We start from the raw sequence: 21,161 nt of genomic DNA on the forward strand, positions 1-21,161 counted from the left end.
TAAAAAACAAAACAAAAACTGAGGGGCAGAGGAAGCCCCAGAAGAGGCTGATTATATTCAACAACACAGAACGTAAAATAACTTAGCAGGGAATTGTTTAGCGCTTTACAGATTTCTTGCTGTTTGCAGTTAAAGGCACAAGGGAAAACCAAGCTTTATGTATTCAATCCACAAAATGAAATCCAACAGAAGATGCTAGAATTATTTCATACCTTGACTGTTTATTGCACCAAGTGAACCACATTTTATATTCCCTTAGTCATATTCAATTATACTGTTTCTGCAAACACATTCCCATTTATCAAGTAACATATTAATCACATATGTACTTATTTGTGTAATAATGGTTCTCAGATAGCCTAAGCCTTCTTTCCTCCATAAAGTAGGTTAACATGACTGAAAATTCTTAAATTGCTTTCCATAAGAATAATCCCCCTTAGACCTACTAAGATCATGGTGGTTATCCAATAGATTTCATTAAAGCAGTTAACAGCATTCTTTTAATTTTTTTAAAGATTTTATTTATTCGTCAGAGAGAGTGTGAGCATATCCATGAGCACGGGGAGCAGCAGGCAGAGAAGCAGGCCCCCTGCTGAGCCGGGAGCCTGATGCGGGAATCAACTCCAGGACCCTGGGATCATGACCTGAGCGGAAGGCAGACCTTAACAACTGAGCCACCCAGGTGTCCCCAGCATTCTCACAATTTTAGGACTAGAAGGGCCCTCGGAGATGAACAATTCAATGTCTTCATTTTTCAGGAGAGCACCAGCCCTCCTCCATCGGGGAGCTAGCAGGCACGCAGGTCTCCTGATTCCCAGGCTTGAACTCTCCTGCTAAGCCTAGCTCCAAATGGTAATTCATGATAGCAACAATGACACTGAATAAGGTCCGGAAGCACTGATCAGAGTCCCAGTTCTTTTCAGTTGTATAGTTTATAAAGGGCTTCCAGGCACATAATTTTTTAGAGTCTCATCATATCCCATGAACCAGACAGAAATCAGTGTCTCCATTTTGGACAGAGGTTCAAAAAGATGGTAAGATTTGCCCAAGGCCATAGGGCTGGTAAATACTGACTCTGGAATGAGAACTTGACACACAATATTTTCCAAGAAGAACTCATTATTCTTTGCCTCCAGGTCATCCAGGTTCTCGTGTTAGCAATCTGGGCATCACTTTGTTTTAGGTGATACAAACAAATTTCATCGAACACTTTATGAAGTGAACAGTCTCCTTTAGGAGATCTGTAAAATGGGGTGGAGGGCAAGAGTTTTGTGTTGTTTTAGAAGATTTTACTTGTTTGTATGTTTATTTATTTATATATTTAGCGAGCGGGGTGGGGGGGGGCGAGGGGAAGGGAGAAAGGGAATTCTAAACAGACTCCACGCTGATTCCAGAGCCTGACGTGGGGCTCAATCTCACTACCTCTGACATCATGACCTGAGCCCAAATCAAGAGTTGGATGCTTAAGCAACCAAACCACCCAAGTGCCCCAACAAGAATATTTTATAGGATAAAGACCACGAAATGGGGCACCTGGGTGGCTCAGTTGGTTAAGTATCTGACTTTGGTTCAGGTCACCATCCCAGGGTTCTGGGATTGAGCTCCACATCAGGCTCCCTATTCAGCAGGGAGCCTGCTTCTTCCTCTCCCTCTGCCCCTTCCTCCCTCACTTGTGCGCTCTCTCTCTTAAAATAAATAAAATCTTTAAAAAAATAAAACAGTGTTCAAGAATAAAGAGCAAGAAAGGAATCAATAGAGAATATCTGATTGATTGGGGCCAAGTAGTCAGCCTTGTTAGGGGCAGGAAGGCCCAGAATTGGCATGTGGAGCCTGGATGACCCCGGCGCACTGCATTTCCGGTCAAGCCGGGCATCTGCAGGGACATGAAAGTTATCTAAGCTTCAGTTCCCAGATGCGGCACCGTGGGCAGAAGCAGCTCCATCTCGGGCTTAGAAATGTATGTCAATAGTCCCCCTTTTTTGAGTACTCTCTTGACCATTTGAGAGATTTGATCAAAACTATCGGTCTTAGCATGACTCTCAGTTACCATTGCCTCTTCGGGTCTCAGTCTAGTTTGCACAGAAAGCATTATCCATTAGGCTTGTGTTCTTAGATCTGGTTATGTTTTTCTGTCTCTTTTGTTGTTCCAGTGGGAGACGGACCACCTGTCACTGGCCAGTGGAAGCCCACATGCATTTAGAACTTCGAGAGAACACGGCATATTAGGGAGATAGTAATAATAGTTGGAAAGGAAACACCAGGCATCACGCTTGGCCGCCTCTCTCTACTCCCTCAAATTCAAGAACTGTCCATTCTAGTTCCTACAAATTAAAAAAAAAAATCTATCCACTTCTCTCCACACTTGTTGCTACCACTTAAGGTTATACCAACATTATTTCTCACTTATTTTCCTTCATCTTTCCCTTTCTATTATTGTTTCCATCTGTGGTCTATTTTCTGTAATGCAAAGTTATATGCTCAGAACACCCGGTGATCGTGTCAGCACTCTGTCTGAACTTTTACTCTTTCTTCATCACCCTCCGGATAAAGTCTGTTGACACATTTAGAACATCCTTCCTGGTCTGGAGGCTGCTCACTGTGTCAGCTCCAGTCCCGGCTCTTTGGTCTCTGTGGTCAGAGTGAGCTCACAGCAGTCCGCAAATTACCACCGCTCTTTCTGGCCATTATGCCTCTTCTTTTTCTTTTCCCTTCACCTGGCTAAATCCCACTCATTCAAGTGTCAGCTGAGATGATCACTTTCTTGGGAAGCCTCATCTGAGTCCTGGATAAGATGCCTTGCACATTTGCTCTCATAACAATCTAAGTCCCCCCCCCCCTTTTTTGTCCCAAAGATTTTATTTATTTATTTGAGAAAGAGAGAGCAGGAGGCAGGGAAGAGGGAGAAGGAGAAGCAAACTCCCCATTGAGCAGGGAGTCCCATCTGGGGCTTAATTCCAGGAATCCGGGATCACAACCTGAGCTGAAGGCAGATGCTTAACCAACTGAGCCACCCAGGTGTCCCAGTTGACTCTTAATATAGCATTTATCCTGTAACCACCCCCCCACCTTTAAAAAAGATTTTATTTATTCATTTGAGAGAGAGAGAGAAAGAGAGCATGACAGGGGACGGGCAGAAGTAGAAGCAGACTCCCCACTGAGCAGGGAGCCCTACTTGGGACTCAATCCTGGGACACCAGGATTGAGCCAAAGGAAGTTACTTAACCAACTGAGTCACCCAGGCGCCCTACCCTGCCTTCAAACTTATCCCCCATTGAACTATAAGCTCCTTGACAGGAGGGACTATGCCTTTTTTCCTTGCCCTATCCCATTAGCCTAGTATACAGCAGGTACTCCATAAACATTTGTTAATTAAATGAGTGATACTTAAGTCAGAAAAGTACTATGCCATTTCTGAAATTTGAGTCCAAGTTCTTTCTGTGCATTATTTTTCATAGTTGATGGCGATCATATTCTGAATCCTAAACACCTGAATTGAGCAAGTGGCTACAATGTATTTCTAACTGTAAAACACAGAGTTTAGGTGAAACTGTACATAAATGACACAGTCATGATGACAGATACTTGTAATGGTTGCATGGCTTCTGTTTGGAGTGATGAAAGTTTTGAAAATACAGAGAGATGATGGTTGCATACGACTGTGAAATAATGTACTTAATGATGTTTTAAATTGACTATAGCTCTAAAAGAGAGCTGTAAATTGTTGAAGCATTTATATTTTTTATTCTTTTTTCAGAACTCCAAAATAACTGATTGATTACTTAACTACATCTCAGGAGCTATCTGGCTTGGTTTGACTTGGCTTTTCTTCCTTCCTTTTAAAGATTCTATTTATTTATTTGACAGAGAGAAAGAACACAAGCAGAGGGAACAGCAGAGGAAGAGGGAGAAGCAGGCTCCCTGTAGAGCAAGGAGCCAGACCTAAGGTTTGATCCCAGGACCCTGAGATCATGACTTGAATGGAAGACAGAGGCTTAACGCATAAGCCACCCACACATCACTGCCATCTTGCTTTTCAAAGTATCTTCAACTAATTAGCCCTTATGCTCTTGTATGTTGAAGGCCACTCAACATTTTTGTTGGTAAAGATGACTATTATGTTTTCAACTGAGAAAATTTGGTTCTGAAAGCGCTTTAAAAGTTTGGTCATTAGTGCAGTTCAGCTGTACTGAATTTCCAAGATAATGCAAAATCACTATTTTTATAACATTGCTCATTTTAGTTCTAGACATCAAACAGTTGCCAGGATATTACAGGTTTAAATTGATTTGCTTAGACAAAAGCTAAGCTAGTAGATGACATGATTCTTTATATGGAAAACCCAAAAGACTCCACCCCCAAACTACTAGAACTCATACAGCAATTCAGCAACGTGGCAGGATACAAAGTCAATGTGCAGAAATCAGTGGCTTTCTTATACACTAACAATGAAAATACAGAAAGGGAAATTAGAGAATCGATTCCATTTACTATAGCAACAAGAAGATACCTGGGAATAAACCTAACCAAAGAGGTAAAGGATCTGTACTCGAGGAACTACAGAACACTCATGAAAAAATTGAAGAAGACACAAATAGATGGAAGACCATTCCATGCTCTTGGATCGGAAGAATAAACATTGTTAAAATGTCTATACTGCCTAGAGCAATATATGCTTTTAATGCCATTCTGATCAAAATTCCACCGGTATTCTTCAAAGAGCTGGAGCAAATAATCCTAAAATTTGTATGGAATCAGAAGAGACCACGAATCGCTAAGGAAATGTTGAAAAACAAAAATAAAGCTGGGGGCATCACGTTACCTGATTTCAAGCTTTACTACAAAGCTGTGATCACCAAGACAGCATGGTACTGGCATAAAAACAGACACATAGACCAGTGGAACATAGTAGAGAGCCCAGATATGGACCCGCAACTCTATGGTCAATTAATCTTCAACAAAACAGGAAAAAATATACAGTGGAAAAAAGACAGTCTCTTCAATAAATGGTGCTGGGAAAACTGGACAGCTATATGTAGAAGAATGAAACTCGACCATTCTCTTACACCATACACAAAGATAAACTCAAAATGGATAAAAGACCTCAACGTGAGACAGGAATCCATCAGAATCCTAGAGGAGAACATAGGCAGTAATCTCTTCGATATCAGCCACAGCAACTTCTTTCAAGATATGTCTCCAAGGGCAAAGGAAACAAAAGTGAAAATAAACTTTTGGGACTTCATCAAAATCAAAAGCTTCTGCACAGTTAAGGAAACAGTCAAAAAAACAAAGAGGCAACCCACGGAATGGGAGAAGATATTTGCAAATGACAGTACAGACAAAAGGTTAATATCCAGGATCTATAATGAACTCCTCAAATTCAACACACACGAAACGGGCAAACATATCAAAAAATGGGAGGAAGATATGAACAGACACTTCTCCCATCAAGACATACAAATGGCTATCAGACACATGAAAAAATGTTTATCATCATTAGCCCTCAGGGAGATTCAAATTAAAACCACATTGAGATATCACCTTACACCAGTTAGAATGGCCAAAATTAACAAAACAGGAAACAACATGCGTTGGAGAGGTTGTGGAGAAAGGGGTACCCTCTTACACTATTGGTGGGAATGCAAGTTGGTGCAGCCTCTTTGGAGAACAGTGTGGAGATTCCTCAAGAAATTAAAAATAGAGCTTCCCTATGACTCTGCAATTGCACTCCTGGGTATTTACCCCAAGGATACAGATGTCGTGAAAAGAAGAGCCATCTGTACCCCAATGTTTATAGCAGCAATGGCCACGGTCGCCAAACTATGGAAAGACCCAAAATGCCCTTCAACAGATGAATGGATAAGGAAGATGTGGTCCATACACACTATGGAGTATTTTGCCTCCATCAGAAAGGATGAATACCCAACTTTTGTAGCAACATGGACGGGACTGGAAGAGATTATGCTGAGTGACATAAGTCAAGCAGAGAGAGTCAATTATCATATGGTTTCATTTATTTGTGGAGCATAACAAATATCATGGAGGACAAGGGGTGTTATAGAGGAGAAGGGAGTCAGGGTAAATTGGAAGGGGAGGTGAATCACGAGAGACTGTGGACTCTGAAAAACAATCTGAGGGGTTTAAAGTGGCGTACCAGGTGGTGGGTATTATAGAGGGCACAGATTGCATGGAGCACTGGGTGTGGTGAAAAAATAATGAATACTGTTTTTCTGAAAATAAATAAATTGAAAAAATTAAAAAAAAGAAATATATATGTTATTTTAAAGACCTGTAGCTTATAAATACACATAAATTTTCAAAAAAAAAAAAAAAAAAGGGAAGCTAGCGTGCAGAGCTCTTCACATTTGTTTGTGCCTGTGTGCCATGGAAGTGTTTTGCAATCCGGGGAAGCCTCTGGTCCTATTCTTCGAACAATGTTTCTGAATGTATGTGCAAAAATGCATAGGATTATGTGAAACTCAATTATATTAAAATGCAATTATCAGAAAATTAAAAACTTTTTTGAAGTTGTTATGGAAAACAATTTGGTGGCTACTAAAAATAACTAAGCATGGAATTAGCATATGAGTCCTATCAATTCTACTCTTAGGTATAGACCCAAATGAATTAATTATGGTATTATTCACAACAGCCAAAAGTTGGAAACAAAGTATCTGTCAATAGGTGAACTGAAAAACAAAACATAGTATATGGACACAATAGAATGTTCTTCAGCCATAAGAAGGAAGTTGATACATTTGATACTGAAACATGGATGAACCTTTAAGGCATCATGTTCAGTGAAATAAGCTAGACACAAAAGGACAAATATTGTATGATTCCACTTATATGAAATACACAGAGAGACAAATTTATAGTGACAGAAAGTAGATTAGAGGTTACCAGGGGCTGGGGGAAAGGGAGAATGGATAATTACTGTTGAATGATTAGAGAGTTTCTGTTTGGGGTAAATAAAAAAAATTGAAAACAGTGGTGATGGTTGCATGATACTGTGAATGCAATTAATGCCACTGAATTATATGTGTAAAACTGGCTGAAACACCACATTTATGCTCTATATGTTACTACAGTCTAAAAAATTAATAATATACCCAAACCCATTGAATTGCATACTTTAAATGGGTGGATATGAATGATTATGGTATATGAATTATCTTGTAAGTCTATTACAAAAGAAATTTCCAATAGTAATTACCACCAAAATTTCAAAGTAATGACTATAAAGGATACTTGGACATCTCTATACTTCCTATAATTTGATATTAAAATATATGTTATTTCGGGATGCCTGGGTGGCTCAGTTGGTTGAGCAGCTGCCTTCGGCTCAGGTCATGATCCCGGCGTCCTGGGATCGAGTCCCACGTCGGGCTCTTTGCTCAGCAGGGAGCCTGCTTCTCCCTCTGCCTCTGCCTGCCATTCTGACTGCCTGTGCTTGCTCTCTCCCCCTCTTTCCCTCTGATAAATAAATAAAATCTTTAAAAATTAAAAAATAAAATATATGTTATTTCTACTAGTTACAAAGTCACAAGTGCTGCTGATCATGTTGTTGTTTGTTACTTACATTTATAATTGGGGGGGAAGCTACATTTTAGGTGGAGGTTAGTAAAAATAAAGATACCATTTTTTTTTTCCATTTAAGTTCACTGAGCCTCTGAATTCTATCTATAGATCTCTTGGGTTAAGATCTACAGATTTATTTTATTGAAAATAAACTACAAAAGAGAAAAACTGAATTTGCCTTTGATGTCTTTAATTCATCTACATACATAATTCTGGCCACTGAGACTTTGATGCAGGGCAGCATTTATTAATTTAAAAAAAGGAAATGAGAAATCCATTATAGGTCTTCCCCCCAAAAATTATTGAACTCCAGTAGTTCTTTTTAGTCTCTTAAAAAGACTAGAAAGTCATTGTCTCAAGAAACCTATTATTTGTTCTAATGCTGTGCCAACTGGTGCATATTCCACTTTCATCACAGGAAGCAGAGACCACAGCCGTTTTCAGTCTATCCTAATTGCTTCCACAGTAGTCCTCAGCTGGCTCTCTCCTGAGCAAAGATGCTTCTGGCTGGAACAGCTCCACCAAGGGCCTGTCCTGAGCACAGCTGAGTGCCAGCCTGATGAGTAAAGAGAAGATGGCTAGTTGGGACACCTGGGTGACTCAGTGGATTAAGGGGCTGCCTTTGGCTCAGTTCAGGATCCCAGTGTCCTGGGATCAAGCCCAGCATCGGGTTCCCTACTTAGCAGGAAGCCCGCCTCTCCCTCTTCCTCTGCCTGCTGCTCTGCCTACTTGTGCTCTATCTCTGTGTCAAATAAATAAATAAAATCTTTAAAAAAGAGAGAGAGAGGATAGCTAGCTCCTTGAAGCTCATTTCCCTCCCTTCAGCAGGATTTTATTTTCTAGCAGATTTTTAAAATTTATTTTATTTTATTTTAATTAATTAATTTATTTTTAAAAAATGAGATAGAGAGAGTAGAGATGGAGAGAGAAATCAAGAAACAGCCTTTTTTTTTTTTTTTTTTTTTTTTAATTTGACAGAGAGAGATCACAGTAGGCAGAGAGGCAGGCAGAGAGAGAGAGGAAGGGAAGCAGGCTGCCTGCTGAGCAGAGAGCCCGATGTGGGACTCAATCCCAGGACCTTGAGATCGTGACCTGAGCCGAAGGCAGCGGCTTAACCCATTGAGCCACCCAGGCTCTAGCAGATGTTTCTAATGTTCATGGATTTTTGGGTAGACATCATAACCCCTCGTTCTGTTTCAGAGAATTTTATTTCTAACCATAACAAATTGCACACCTTAGCACATTTATTAGATATAACTAAGGACAGGTATTAAGAACACTCTCATTGGGGCGCCTGGGTGGCTCAGTGGGTTAAAGCCTCTGCCTTCGGTTCAGGTTATGATCCCAGGGTCCTGGGATCGAGTTCTGCATTGGGCTCTCTGCTCAGCAGGGAGCCTGCTTCTCCCCCATCCCCCACCTGCTTCTCTGCCTGCTTGTGATCTCTGTCTGTCAAATAAATAAAATCTTAAAAAATCTTAATCTTAAAAAAAAATCTTACAAAAAACCCCACTCTTATTATAAGATGTAGGCTTGCTTTAATAACAGTATTGTTATCCTTTTTCAAACGCTTTTTGAATAAACACACTGAAGGATATTATGGTTTTTGGAAACTACCTCGGAGAATGGAAAAGAAGGCAAAAGTAGGATTAAGTAATGTAAATAAAGTCATAGGTGGAGGATATTGCAGGGCTGGGAAAAAAAACCAGGAGGAATATGATGAGCACCCAGAGCTAATTCTATAAGTTGTACAAAGAAATTAAATGCAAATGAGGAAGAAAATGAGGACAGAGGGTGAAAGGAGAGGTAGAAAGACGAAGAAAGTCAAAGCTGGAAACCGAATCCTGAAGGCATCGCTAGCAAATGATGATTGGGAGGCTCTGAAGGTCCCTCCGCTTAGGCCACCTGGCGAAACAATACATTCCCATGTTCATTTTCTTAATCTACTGTCAAAAAAGAAAAGTGAAAGCCAAACATTCTACTTGCACACCTTCAAATGCACAACATCCTAATAACACACCTAACGAACAAAACACTGTGATCCTTGGTCATTCTAGCAGTCATCCCTTGCCCTGGATGTAGGCTTGAGATTTCAAGGGGCTGAAATGCCACTGTTACTGACTTCTCTGGTTCTGTGCTACTGCTCAAGCCTCTGGAAACCTGACTGGGTTAAGCACCAGGTATGCTCAGCATATTTTACTACATGGTTTCCTGCTAATGAGATCAGGGTTTGATACCCATTCTGGGCTTCGTACATGTTTTCACCTCTCTGCCAGTTTCTCATAGATTTGGGCTGAGACCATGCAGATTGGATATATGCATATTCATTCCCACTTTTTGTAAATTCCTTTAAGAAAGTCTGAATCATTATCATACATGGAGACAATGCGTTTGTGTCCTGATAGAGAATGATGAGCAAAGTGCCCAGCAGACCGACTTATTTGAAGCTCAGACAGAATGCATCTGCAGATAATTTTTCTATTAAGAATAGTGTCTTCAGTGACTCTAGTCATTCAAAACTACAGATGAGTCATCCGACCCAAGTTGAAACAGTGATTTCTGATTCCTGAAAGTACCAATGGCATCATAAGGGCATTTGTACTTCTTGCCTTCCTTACACTGTGGGACTTATCTTTTGCATGTGCCCTATATAAACAGCTGCTTCCAAATATTCCCTATAATTTCTGCTTTAAGTTAAATATCTTCTGCATTCCAGAGAAACATGTAATTTTTAGACAAAGAGGCGATCAATACATAGGATAATTGTAATACTGATTTAATTTCATAAGCATTAGGATTTTGCTACGGTCTTATCCTTCCATAAGACTCCCTAGAATGTTCAAGTGCTAATAACATTAATAACAATTTCACTCAATGTCACCAAGACTTAGCGTTTATTATCTATAAAATGGGGGATAATATCTATCTTGTGAGGGTACTGTGGAGATTAAATGAAAGGTAAGTTACTTCACATAACACCTGGGGCAAGAAAGAGATGTTCAATAAATGATGAGCCTGAATTTGAAATCAAACTACTTTACTTCATTATCAAGAAGATGGATACATGTTAACTAGCCATACCACATGAGTCAAAATATTTTTTCTTATTTTAGAGAGCTCTGGGTGTTCATCTCTATCTCACAAACTAATATACATATATACGTGCACATATACACATATGTATTTGTTTACTTATAATTATCTATTTATTAGGTACATGTGTTATGTACACAGAATTTAGGACCTAATCCTGAGGTTGTCAAGTTTTATTTTAAATTGATCCCTGAAGTGATTATTTAAGAGCCTGTTTACATAACATAAGACAAAAACAGCTTTGCTGTTTTTAAGCAATAAATTCTCTTTTCAAGCAATAAAATGTTCCCTAAATTGATGTATGTGGTAATGAGGATATTTAGCAACTGGAAAATGAGAAGCAAGAGAAGCACAATAATGTGATCTAAATGAGACACTCTCTGAATATAGCAGGTCTTGATTTACTAGTCAAGAATACTGAAAGAGCATCATTCATAGTATTTCTTCACTTTCAAAAACGTTTTCTCCTTTCATTAATCATCTTTGTGAAGTATAATTATTTTCTTACACCAGAGCTTTCCTAGGTTACTGCATGCTCAACCTGGCTTTCTATTTTTATATATGGAATTGCACAGTTTTAAAAAAATAGATTATGGTTAAAAAAATAAGCCTGTGTTTTATTCTATGGGGAGAAAAACATGAACAAAATGCTTTCATGCAAATACTCAAAGATAAAGAGACCAAAGCCATTTTTCTCTGAGGTTATTTGCTGTGGATCATAAACTCTAAAATACATTTATTTTTCAATTTCAAAAGTCTCCTCCCAAATTACCCACAACCATGATCAACATTATTTTTTTGAATCATGACTATGACTAAGCATACAGCCTCTACAAATCATAAGATGAATTTGAGATTTGGTCACTTTTTCATGAATTTGGGTTTATCCCTTTATTCAACCACTATGATTTAAGCATCTACCATATGCCAGTTATTGTTGGGAGGCATATCAGTTCTAACACAGATTATGATCAGGATTATATGATTTGATTGAGTGTATCAGCTCAATTAGCCAAATTATTTCCTCTTTATCTTTATCTGGCATACACAGCCCAAACTACAATTTTAAACAGCTTCCATTTACATAAAGATTAAAAATTGGACAATATGTAAATAAAATTTATCTATCTCCCAGACCTCCAGGACTTTAAACATTAATGGAAGACATAATTACGACAAGATGTATGTGTGTGTGCTAACGTTTGCTTAGGTAAAAACAATTTTTGGTTTCATGTGGGATAGGACTATGGATGGGAATAGGAGAGAACTTCCACTTTTTTTTTTTCCTTAGAAATATTTTAATTTAATTTTTTATTTTTTATAAACATATATTTTTATCCCCAGGGGTATAGGTCTGTGAATCACCAGGTTTACACACTTCACAGCACTCACCAAAGCACATACCCTCAGAACTTCCACTTTTTATTGTATGCTCTTGTATATTTGAATATTTATTTGAATAATTATTTAAATATTGTATAAATTATATAAATATAGATATTTATACTATTTTGTACTATTCGAATATTTGTACTGTTTGTGCACATATTATTTTTAGTTTAAAAAAATATGTCTGAAACATTAGGGATGTTTTAGTACCAACAGGATAAAACTGAGAACTGAGAAAATCATCTGGAAATTATTTCACTTTCACCTCAATACCTGTAGAACTTTTATCTCAAATCCTCACCTAATTTTCTATGTGAAAACTCAGTAAGGAATTCTACTTTGTTATTAAAATATATGAAAAAAGCAGCTACGTTTTTCAAGCATGGACAAGCCGATGCCAAAAAAAATAAGATGTGGGACTTATCTAGAATTAGGAGGTTTAAAAGTGTTCCTACACTATCCATACAGGCTTAGACTCAGCTCTGCCATGTGTCCTGTAAATGGATAAGGTTGCCCGTCTCTCGTAGTGTCACAGAGTGGTGGTCCTCACAACCTCCTTGACTAGGAGCTAGAAATTTGCAAAACTTCTTTCGACCTGTACTCAGAGAAGCAGACCATCTTGGGGCAGTTCAGTGCCCCTGTGACTTTAGACTTTGCTCTGAATTGTGGACTCAGTCCTTGCAAGTTCAGCATGACAGACCTTAAAAACACCAAAAAACTGAGACTCCTCCAGAGTCAGCCTTGGCAGAGCCAAGAAAGCAAGAAATCTGAGGGGGTTTCTGGGAGCACCTACCAGCAGAAAATGCTTTGCTTCTTTTTTTCTTTTTTCTTTTTCCCTTGTGCATACTTTTTAACTTCTAAGGATTAATAGTTAATTTTGGAATAAACTGCTTTCACATTTTCTATCTGAACTACACTTGGTACCCTCATATGAGAGAGCCTTGTATGTCTGAAGCAACTATGAATTTAGGGAAAAGCTAGAATGTTTTAGACATGCAAATACCCAGGTTAAATCAGCATCTTCACTGCTAAAAAAAGGTATGCATTCACAAGTGTAGGCCAAGAGTAAGTTCAGGAAGCACTGAAAATACAAGGGAAAAAATACCGCCATATATATGTAAGAAGAGTTTCTGGTTTACATAGCTGTAAAAAATATTATCTGTTTACAAAGGATAAAGCAGGTAAGGTAGATCTGTGTTAGTTCAGTATATATCTGGATATAACCTAGACAAAAGAAGGCAAGGCTCAGAGCCAAGCATAAAAAAATAATCTCTTTTGTGTAAATAAAAAGAATATACATTTATTTTCTGCTATGTGATTAATTTTCTTTTTGAAAGAAAAAAGAAGAAAAGGGATTAGGTATCAATGCAAAGGGATTAGGTTAAAGGATTATTATTATTCTTTAACTATGTATATGCATTTATTTTAAATATATATATATTAAGTTTTTTCTTTATTTATTTGACAGAGATCACAAGTAGGCAGAGAGGCAGGCAGAGAGAGAGGGGGGAAGCAGGCTCCCTGCTGTGCAGAGAGCCTGATGCGGGGCTCCATCCCAGGACCCTGAGATCATGACCTGAGCTGAAGGCAGAGGCTTAATCCACTGAACCACCCAGGCACCCCTGTATATGCATTTATTTTTTAAAAAAATGTGCATAGTTTGTTATCTGGTGGAGGAATTACTGGCCATATAAAAAATTTTAGGCTATTTATGTTAAAAATAACCTGTACAGTCAGGTATTTGAATGCTCAGTTGTAGACTTAAAGCTTTCAGCTGGAAGTACAATTAGCAATACTAAAGACAAGGCATAAATAGTGCCATGAAGGTAGTTTTCAATATTGTTCCTTACCATTCTCCCATTCATGGAATGGGCTCTTAAAAATGACTCAGTAGTAGAAGTTGTGAAAAGGTGTTGCCATTTCTATAAGAATTAGTTTGTAGCAAAATATTACTGTAGGACAGGTACACTCCAAGTGTGGCCTCCGGACAGATACAGGAAATGTGGCTGAGGTGTCTGTCTAGACACCTTGTAAGGTGATCCAAATAGAAGTACCTCTTTCATTTTTCTATCAAGAAACAATGGTTTCAGCATGAAAGTGAAAAAACCAAATTAAATCACAAATGACATAAAGGAAAGATTACCTAGCATGTTTCACAAAGGAGAGGGGAATGACATTAATTTTTGCTTAGCACAGTATGAGCACAACCAAATTGCTAGCTTTTTCCTATACCTTGTGACTCTGAACTAATTCTTCCATAGACTGAACATGGGGTCACTGGTGGTGAGCCTTGCCTATCCCTCTAGCCACCTGCCCCATTGTCTCTGGACCTGCCTTGCTTATAGCTTGCCCAAGAGTTAACAACTCATTTCTGGTCATGGTATGAAGAAATGATAGAAGGACTCATGAGGGGAAGAGCCAGCAACATGGGTAATGGTTGGTTCCTTTCTGCCCGAAGAGAATCCACCTTGATCTCCTTTGTTTGGATTTTTAAATCCATTGCATTATTAAGAGGACATTTTTGAATTATTGATAAGCTAGAATAACATGTTTGGCCATTTAAATCAATATTATTGAACCACGTTAGTTGTGATGTAGTCCATTGTTCTTTTTTCTTAAATGGAAATTGCTTTTTTTTCCCCCCTGATAATAGTGGTCATTGTAAAGCATTTACACAAAAAAATGTAAAACAAAGTCAAAAGATATAAATCCATCACTGCCATTATAAATCATTTTTAACATTTTGCTATATATACTTTTGACTTTTTCCTAGACATATATATAGGCATGTATACATGGAAATATAATCATCCTTTACAGCTTTATATAAATTGCTACTTGGTTTTCTTTTTAACAATACATCAGGAACCTCTTTCCATATTATATATGGCTTATTATGACATCACCCTGAAGACTTGCAAAACGTTTTATAATCTTACTGCAGGTACACTTCTGCCATCTTATAAATAGTTATAGAAACAGGCTCAACGTTTTGTCTCTTCACTACCTTGCCTCCTGGTTTCTCCTGACTTTGAATATTTTTTTTTTTTTACTTTTAATTTTTTATTTTTTATAAACATATATTTTTATCCCCAGGGGTACAGGTCTGTGAATCACCAGGTTTACACACTTCACAGCACTCACCAAAGCACATACCCTCCCCAATGTCCATAATCCCACCTCCTTCTCCCAAACCCCCTCCCCCCAGCAACCCTCAGTTTGTTTTGTGAGATTAAGATCCTGACTTTGAATATTTTGACTGCCCATTGTTATCTATCGCTTCTGCATTCTGTAGGTCTTTGCTTTTAACCCCACTCTCTTCTTACCACTGTTTTTATTTGAAATAAAATTAGAATTGTTTGGGAAATAAGAGTAAATAGACTCCAAATAAGGGCTTCTTTGAGTCAAGTGTGAAAATATCAGGCCACATATTGTGAGTTGACTATTCAGAGACATTTTCTGCCTTGCTCTTGAAGTCTTAGATGTGTTCTGGAGAGTTTGAAGTCCAAAGCAAGTGTGATATTCCCTTAACTGCATGGGCAGAGTAGACTCACTAGACTTATGGTTAGCTCTATCACTGGTCATAAAAAAAACCTTTTTGTTGCTCTTTACTTTCATAACTTGCTTAAAAAAGACACTTCACCTAAATAGAAAACCGGTGTTCACAGGGACCATGAGGCATGTATCAGGTCAAATTAAAGTAAATTCAAATATCAGAATGCATAGTGTTAATCAGATTGGTTTTAGACCCTGAATAATTTAAGAGGAAATAAAACAATCTGTTTCAGGTCTTAAGGAGAATGTGAAGTATCTGTAGCACATCCTCAAAGTAAAACTGTCTCACAATCTGTTGTGGCTTTTTAGAAAGTATTGACTTTTAATGTTTCTGATGGTTCCTTCCTAAGGATCATTTTAATTCTTCGAGCCCATTTCTTCATCTTAAAATCTGAGATAATGATTTCTGATCATAGTAAGGATCGATTGGAATAAGATCTGTAAAAACACATTGTAGAAATATTAAGTGCTACATAAATGTAGGGTTATGTTATTATAGGGTAAGTAGAACAGATCCATTCAGCATTACATATAGTAAAGATAATGCAAAATTTCAAGACAAATCTATGAGTATAATGACTTATGGAGAGGAAGATAGATGAACTTGACAGTATGCTTAATTGGTCCAGAGGTTTTTTTTTTTTTTTTTAAGATTTTATTTATTTATTTGACAGAGAGAGAGAGAGACAGAGAGGGGGAATACAAGCAGGGGGAGTAGGAGAGGGAGAAGCAGGTTTCTCACTGAGCAGGGAGTCTGATGTGGGGCTCGATCCCAGGATACTGGAATCATGACCTGAGCCAAAGACAGATGCTTAATGACTGAGCCACACGGTGCCTGGTCCAGAGCTTTAGAAGTCTAAAATGCATTCCCTATTTTACCCGTGGCTTTCATGATAACCTTGAGCAAAATGAAATTTACCACCAATGTTATAAAAAAGATTGAGATCTTACACAGCAATGGCCTTAGTCTGAGTTACTCAAAACTGATGATGCAGCAACAGATAGAACATACAAACTAGGTATATTGTAAAAACTTTACATTTGGATTCCCAGTCCAGCTGTGTACATGAATATAGGTATATGTATAACTATCCTACAGGAAAGAAGGAAAGAAAACTCATATTTATCGGGGAATTGGTAGATGCTGGGTGTCTTATTATATTTTTGGCATACATTACTTCATTTAACTATACCAGAGCAAAAAGAAAAAGGCACAATTGCTATAGGAAACAGGATGTGGATAGGTAAGGTATTTCTGTGTGTGGTGGCTCAGAGTGCAGTGACAAAGCCTAGAACAGTGGATCTGAGTTACTTCCTCCTCTTTATCTCCTTAGTGGACTTTTTTTTTTTTTTTTTCTTAGTGGGCTTCTAATAACTATGAAATCAGTTTATAAGTGGGCAGAGAAAAAGAAGAGAAACCAAGAGTTCCAGGCAATACCCCAATAAGATAATTCACCATAATAGTTTAAAAGTTGAATTTTGGGGGGTCCCTGGGTGAGTCAGTCAGTTAAGCATCTGCCTTCTTCTCAGGTCATGATCCCAGAATCCAGGAATTGAGCCCCGTGTTGGTCTCCTTGCTCAGCGAGGCGCCTGCTTCTTCCTCCCTCTGCTGCTCCCCCTACTTGCGCTCCCTCTCTCTCTCTCTCAAATAAATAAATAAATAAATAAATAAATCTTAAAAGAAGTTGAACTTTTTATATAATCAACCGATCTAACTGTAGATTTTCAGGAATAAATTGTTAAATTTCTTTTTACCTGACACAAGAGAAATATAACACTTGGTATCTCAGCTATTAATTCTAAAGATAATAACACCCAGCGTGTGTTTGCTTCGTCCAGGCACTCTTCAGGGTCTCATGCCTGTTCCTTCTTTAGGACTCGAGGTGCTTACGATGATGGGTCCCTAAAGACGTCTACATCTTAATTCCCAGAGCGTGTGCATGTATCACGTGGCCGAAGGGACTCTGCAGGTGTGATTAACGATTTTGGGCGGGGGTGGGGAGGACAGGATCCTGGATTCTTCAGGTGAGCCCGATGGAATCACAGGGATTCTCATAGGGAAAGAGGGAGGCAGGAGAGTTGGGGCCAGAGTGAAGCTAACGAGGAAGACTGGACACTTCTGGCTTTGATCATGGAGAAATGGGACAGTTTCTAGAAGCTAGAAAGGGCAAGGACATGGGTTCTCCCCTAGAGTCCTCAGAAAGGAAGGCAGCCTTGCCCAAACCTGGATTTTAGCCCAGTAAGAACCACTCTGGACTTCTGAACAACAGACTTATAAGTCTGTGTTGTTTTAAGCCACTAAATTTGTGGTAATTCTTTGGAGTGGCAATGGGAAACCAATAAAATTCTCATAATAATTCTATGAGATACACACTATAATCATCTCTGAGTCACAGATGAGCAAACTAAAGCACCGTTTCTCAAAGATATACAACCACTGAAGTGTGGTGCTGGGGTTTGAGTGCAGACAGCCTGATTTCAGAGCCCATGCACTGGAAGCCTCCTGATGTCCAACTTGGGGTTCTAATACATTGCATGTTTAGAGTCATATTGCCAATAGTTCCACCTTTAAGACCCTTGAGCTCACCTATGGATGTGCCTAATGCCCAGTCCTAGAGGTAGGGCACAGGCTTCTTTTAATGCCTTCAAAGTTAGTACAACCACCAACACCAACCCATTGGTAAAAAATGCAGCCCTGGAAGTGTGCCCAGTTCCAAAAGCTTAAATAACTGGAAGCAGTACCTTCTGCTAGTGCTATATGTTGTCAAGATAAAAAAAAATTAATAAATTGTAAATCTTATGCCGTTTGGGAAATATTTTTAAAATTGGGATATTTTATTTTATTATTATTATTTTACATATATTTTAAGATTTTATTTATTTATTTGACCCAGAGAGAGAGAAAGCACAGCAGGGAGAGCAGCAGGCAGAGGGGGAGGGTGAGGGATAAGTATGGTTTCCACTGAGCTGGGAGCCCGATGTGGGGATCTATCCCTGACCTTGGGATCACGACCTGAGCTGAAGGCAGATGCTTCACAGACTGAGCCAATCCAGGTACTCCCCACCCCCAAACTGGGATATTTTATAAGCAAATATTAAGTCAGCTCTTGTAGAGAAAAAAAATTTATAAAATTTGAAAATACCTGACACGAAAATGTTTAAGCAAGTTCTTTAGCAGTTTTAAGCTATTCCAAGAAAGCTCCAAAAAATGGGCAGATACGGGTCTTAGCTCTGTGCTTGACTCTCAGAAAAAAAGAACAAAATCCAGGGAACAAGTAAATGCATAAATATTGAATCAGCATATGGACATACATATGTGTTTTACCATCCACACTTTGAGCAAAGATGTCCTCAAATATTTTGGAATCTATGTTTGGTTATTATTATCACTTTAATTTAATAGAAGCTTCTTTGTGAGGTGAGGAAGTGCTGTCTTTGCTTTATTCCCTGACTTCTGTCCATACTTTTGGCCTCATGAACAGAGGTGGTGGAGCAATGGTGGTTAGGAACCCTGGCTTTGAAATCTGCACTACCTGGGTTTGATTCCAGTTCGCCTGCTTGTTACTTGGATGACTTCCATCCAGTTAGTTAACTTTGGTGCCCTCATTTAAAAATAGGCATCGTAATGTTTACCTCTTATTTTACAGTGAGGATCAAAGGCATAATGTATATAAGCATTGCCTGGCCCATAGAAAGTACTCAAGAATGGTCACAATATAAAATTCACATTTATCATCACAGACTGACTCTTGTTTCTGATGTCATCCAGAAAGTATAACATGCAAGTCAGATACCCATCTTTTTAGAATATCATCCTTCTAGAAAACAGAAAGAAAAATAGTCATTATAAACTATTTGAGTCTCACATATGCTTTACATTAGTGAGTCCGTTTAGAAGGCTTGAATTCATCTTCATCTTTTTAGTGACTTTGGTCCTTAGGAAGTTGGAGGATGAAGGAAAGATCAGATTTTAAACTTTAAGTGAGAAGATGGAGAGAAGGGGTCAGTGGTTTCCACTGTAGTCTCATCAGAGTGGAGAAGGTGACTTATTATTAATAAGCATCTACTTTGTGCCCAATGCTTTACATATATTATCTCACTAATCCTCTTGGCAGTCCTTTGGAAGTGGTATGAAGACCACCATTTTACACATGAGTGAAATGAGTCACTGAGCGGCCCAGGTTACTTCTTCCAAAGTCACACAGGGTACGCTGGGATTCAGACACAATATACTGTGCAGCCTTCAGGTAGGACTATTTTCCCAAACAGTCCTGAATGATGGCATATGATTATGAAAGAAAAGGCATGTTACTCACTAGAAATGAGTAATAATTTATACTGAAAGGGTTATTGAGCAGCAAGCAGCACACGGACATAATTTTTGTAATTATTCTGTCATACTGCAAAATAATTTTTCTTCAACGACATAATCAGCCCATTTCTGGCTGAGTCAAGCACCTTCTGCTAGCTTGTTGCTTCCCATTATGCTACTTTGAGGACAGAGGGCAGCTTACAAAGGCAATTTTTAAAGCAAGTGTTCCTCGATGGTGGTCAACATAATTTTTATTCCATCCAGGAATATTACAATTTGGAGATCAAGGAGCCGTTAAGATTCGGCGCTGGAGCTGAAAATTCTCACAAAATCTAAAGTTGGACTTTCTAATTTGTTCCAGAATGACAGAAGCCACCAGTCAGATTCTCAGAACCACCAGAACAGATTGACTTGCCTATAGGACATCACACATAATCTAGGTCAGGCAAAATACTTCATATCTTATTATTGAAATTCCTCATTGCTTTCCCTTCCAAAATAATGATATATCAAGAATCATTTGACATAGGATTGCAAATAGAGCAAAAAGAATTTGTGTTTGTATTAGGACATATACCGACTGCAATTACTATGTAAATAATTTAATTATTTTCTAGTTTCATATTGATTTTAAGTAACCAAGACTCCCTTTTAAGGTTTCAACACTGACTTACCATTGTCTTCAACAGAGAAGTAGAAGATATCCTTTGTTGCTCTGCTGCCTTCATTCAAGACATAGCAGATCTTCCTTTCATCAACGTCAGCTAATAAAAGAGCAAGTATCACTCATCATATTGGCACAATAGAAAACGAGTATAAGAACTTCAGTGGTTTAAGGCATGAAAATATGACAATAAAGAAATTTAAAAATGATTAAATGCATACAAATCTAACTTTTAAAAAATGATTAAGTGAAAATGAATCAAATTTTTTCTTAAAGTTACACTGACAAAAATAGAACGTTAGATTAAACTTTTGTTACTGTGCTATGTGTATGATCTGTAGGATAATCCCCAACAAGAAAGACATTCCAGTGATCCATGTTTTACAACACCCTGGCCCTCTATGGAAAGCTGAGCCCAGCTGGTTCTGTATAAGCCTGGAGCTTGGAATGACAGTGGTTATTCATTAACTATTAGTCAAATGAATTTAAGCAAGAATAACTGCAGTATTCTAAGAAAAAAGAAAATGGGAATAAAATCACGATTTTGTTATTACCTATTCTCTTGGATTT

General features: G+C 38.3%; 1 protein-coding gene across 1 annotated transcript in view; it reads right to left on the reverse strand.

Annotated features, from left to right (window-relative positions):
• Positions 1-21,161, reverse strand: part of LOC309858134 (FRAS1-related extracellular matrix protein 3-like) — a gene marked incomplete at its 3' end in the record, with an annotated part of 70,585 nt that overhangs the window by 42,777 nt on the left and 6,647 nt on the right. Inside the window, exon 2 of the mRNA XM_082750826.1 lies at positions 20,602-20,691. Coding sequence (XP_082606952.1) covers positions 20,602-20,691 — 90 coding nt within the window. The remainder of the gene's footprint in view (positions 1-20,601; positions 20,692-21,161) is intronic.

Source organism: Mustela nivalis, assembly GCF_964662115.1.
Source record: "Mustela nivalis genome assembly, contig: HAP1_SCAFFOLD_1893, whole genome shotgun sequence".
Taxonomy (NCBI): domain Eukaryota; kingdom Metazoa; phylum Chordata; class Mammalia; order Carnivora; family Mustelidae; genus Mustela; species Mustela nivalis.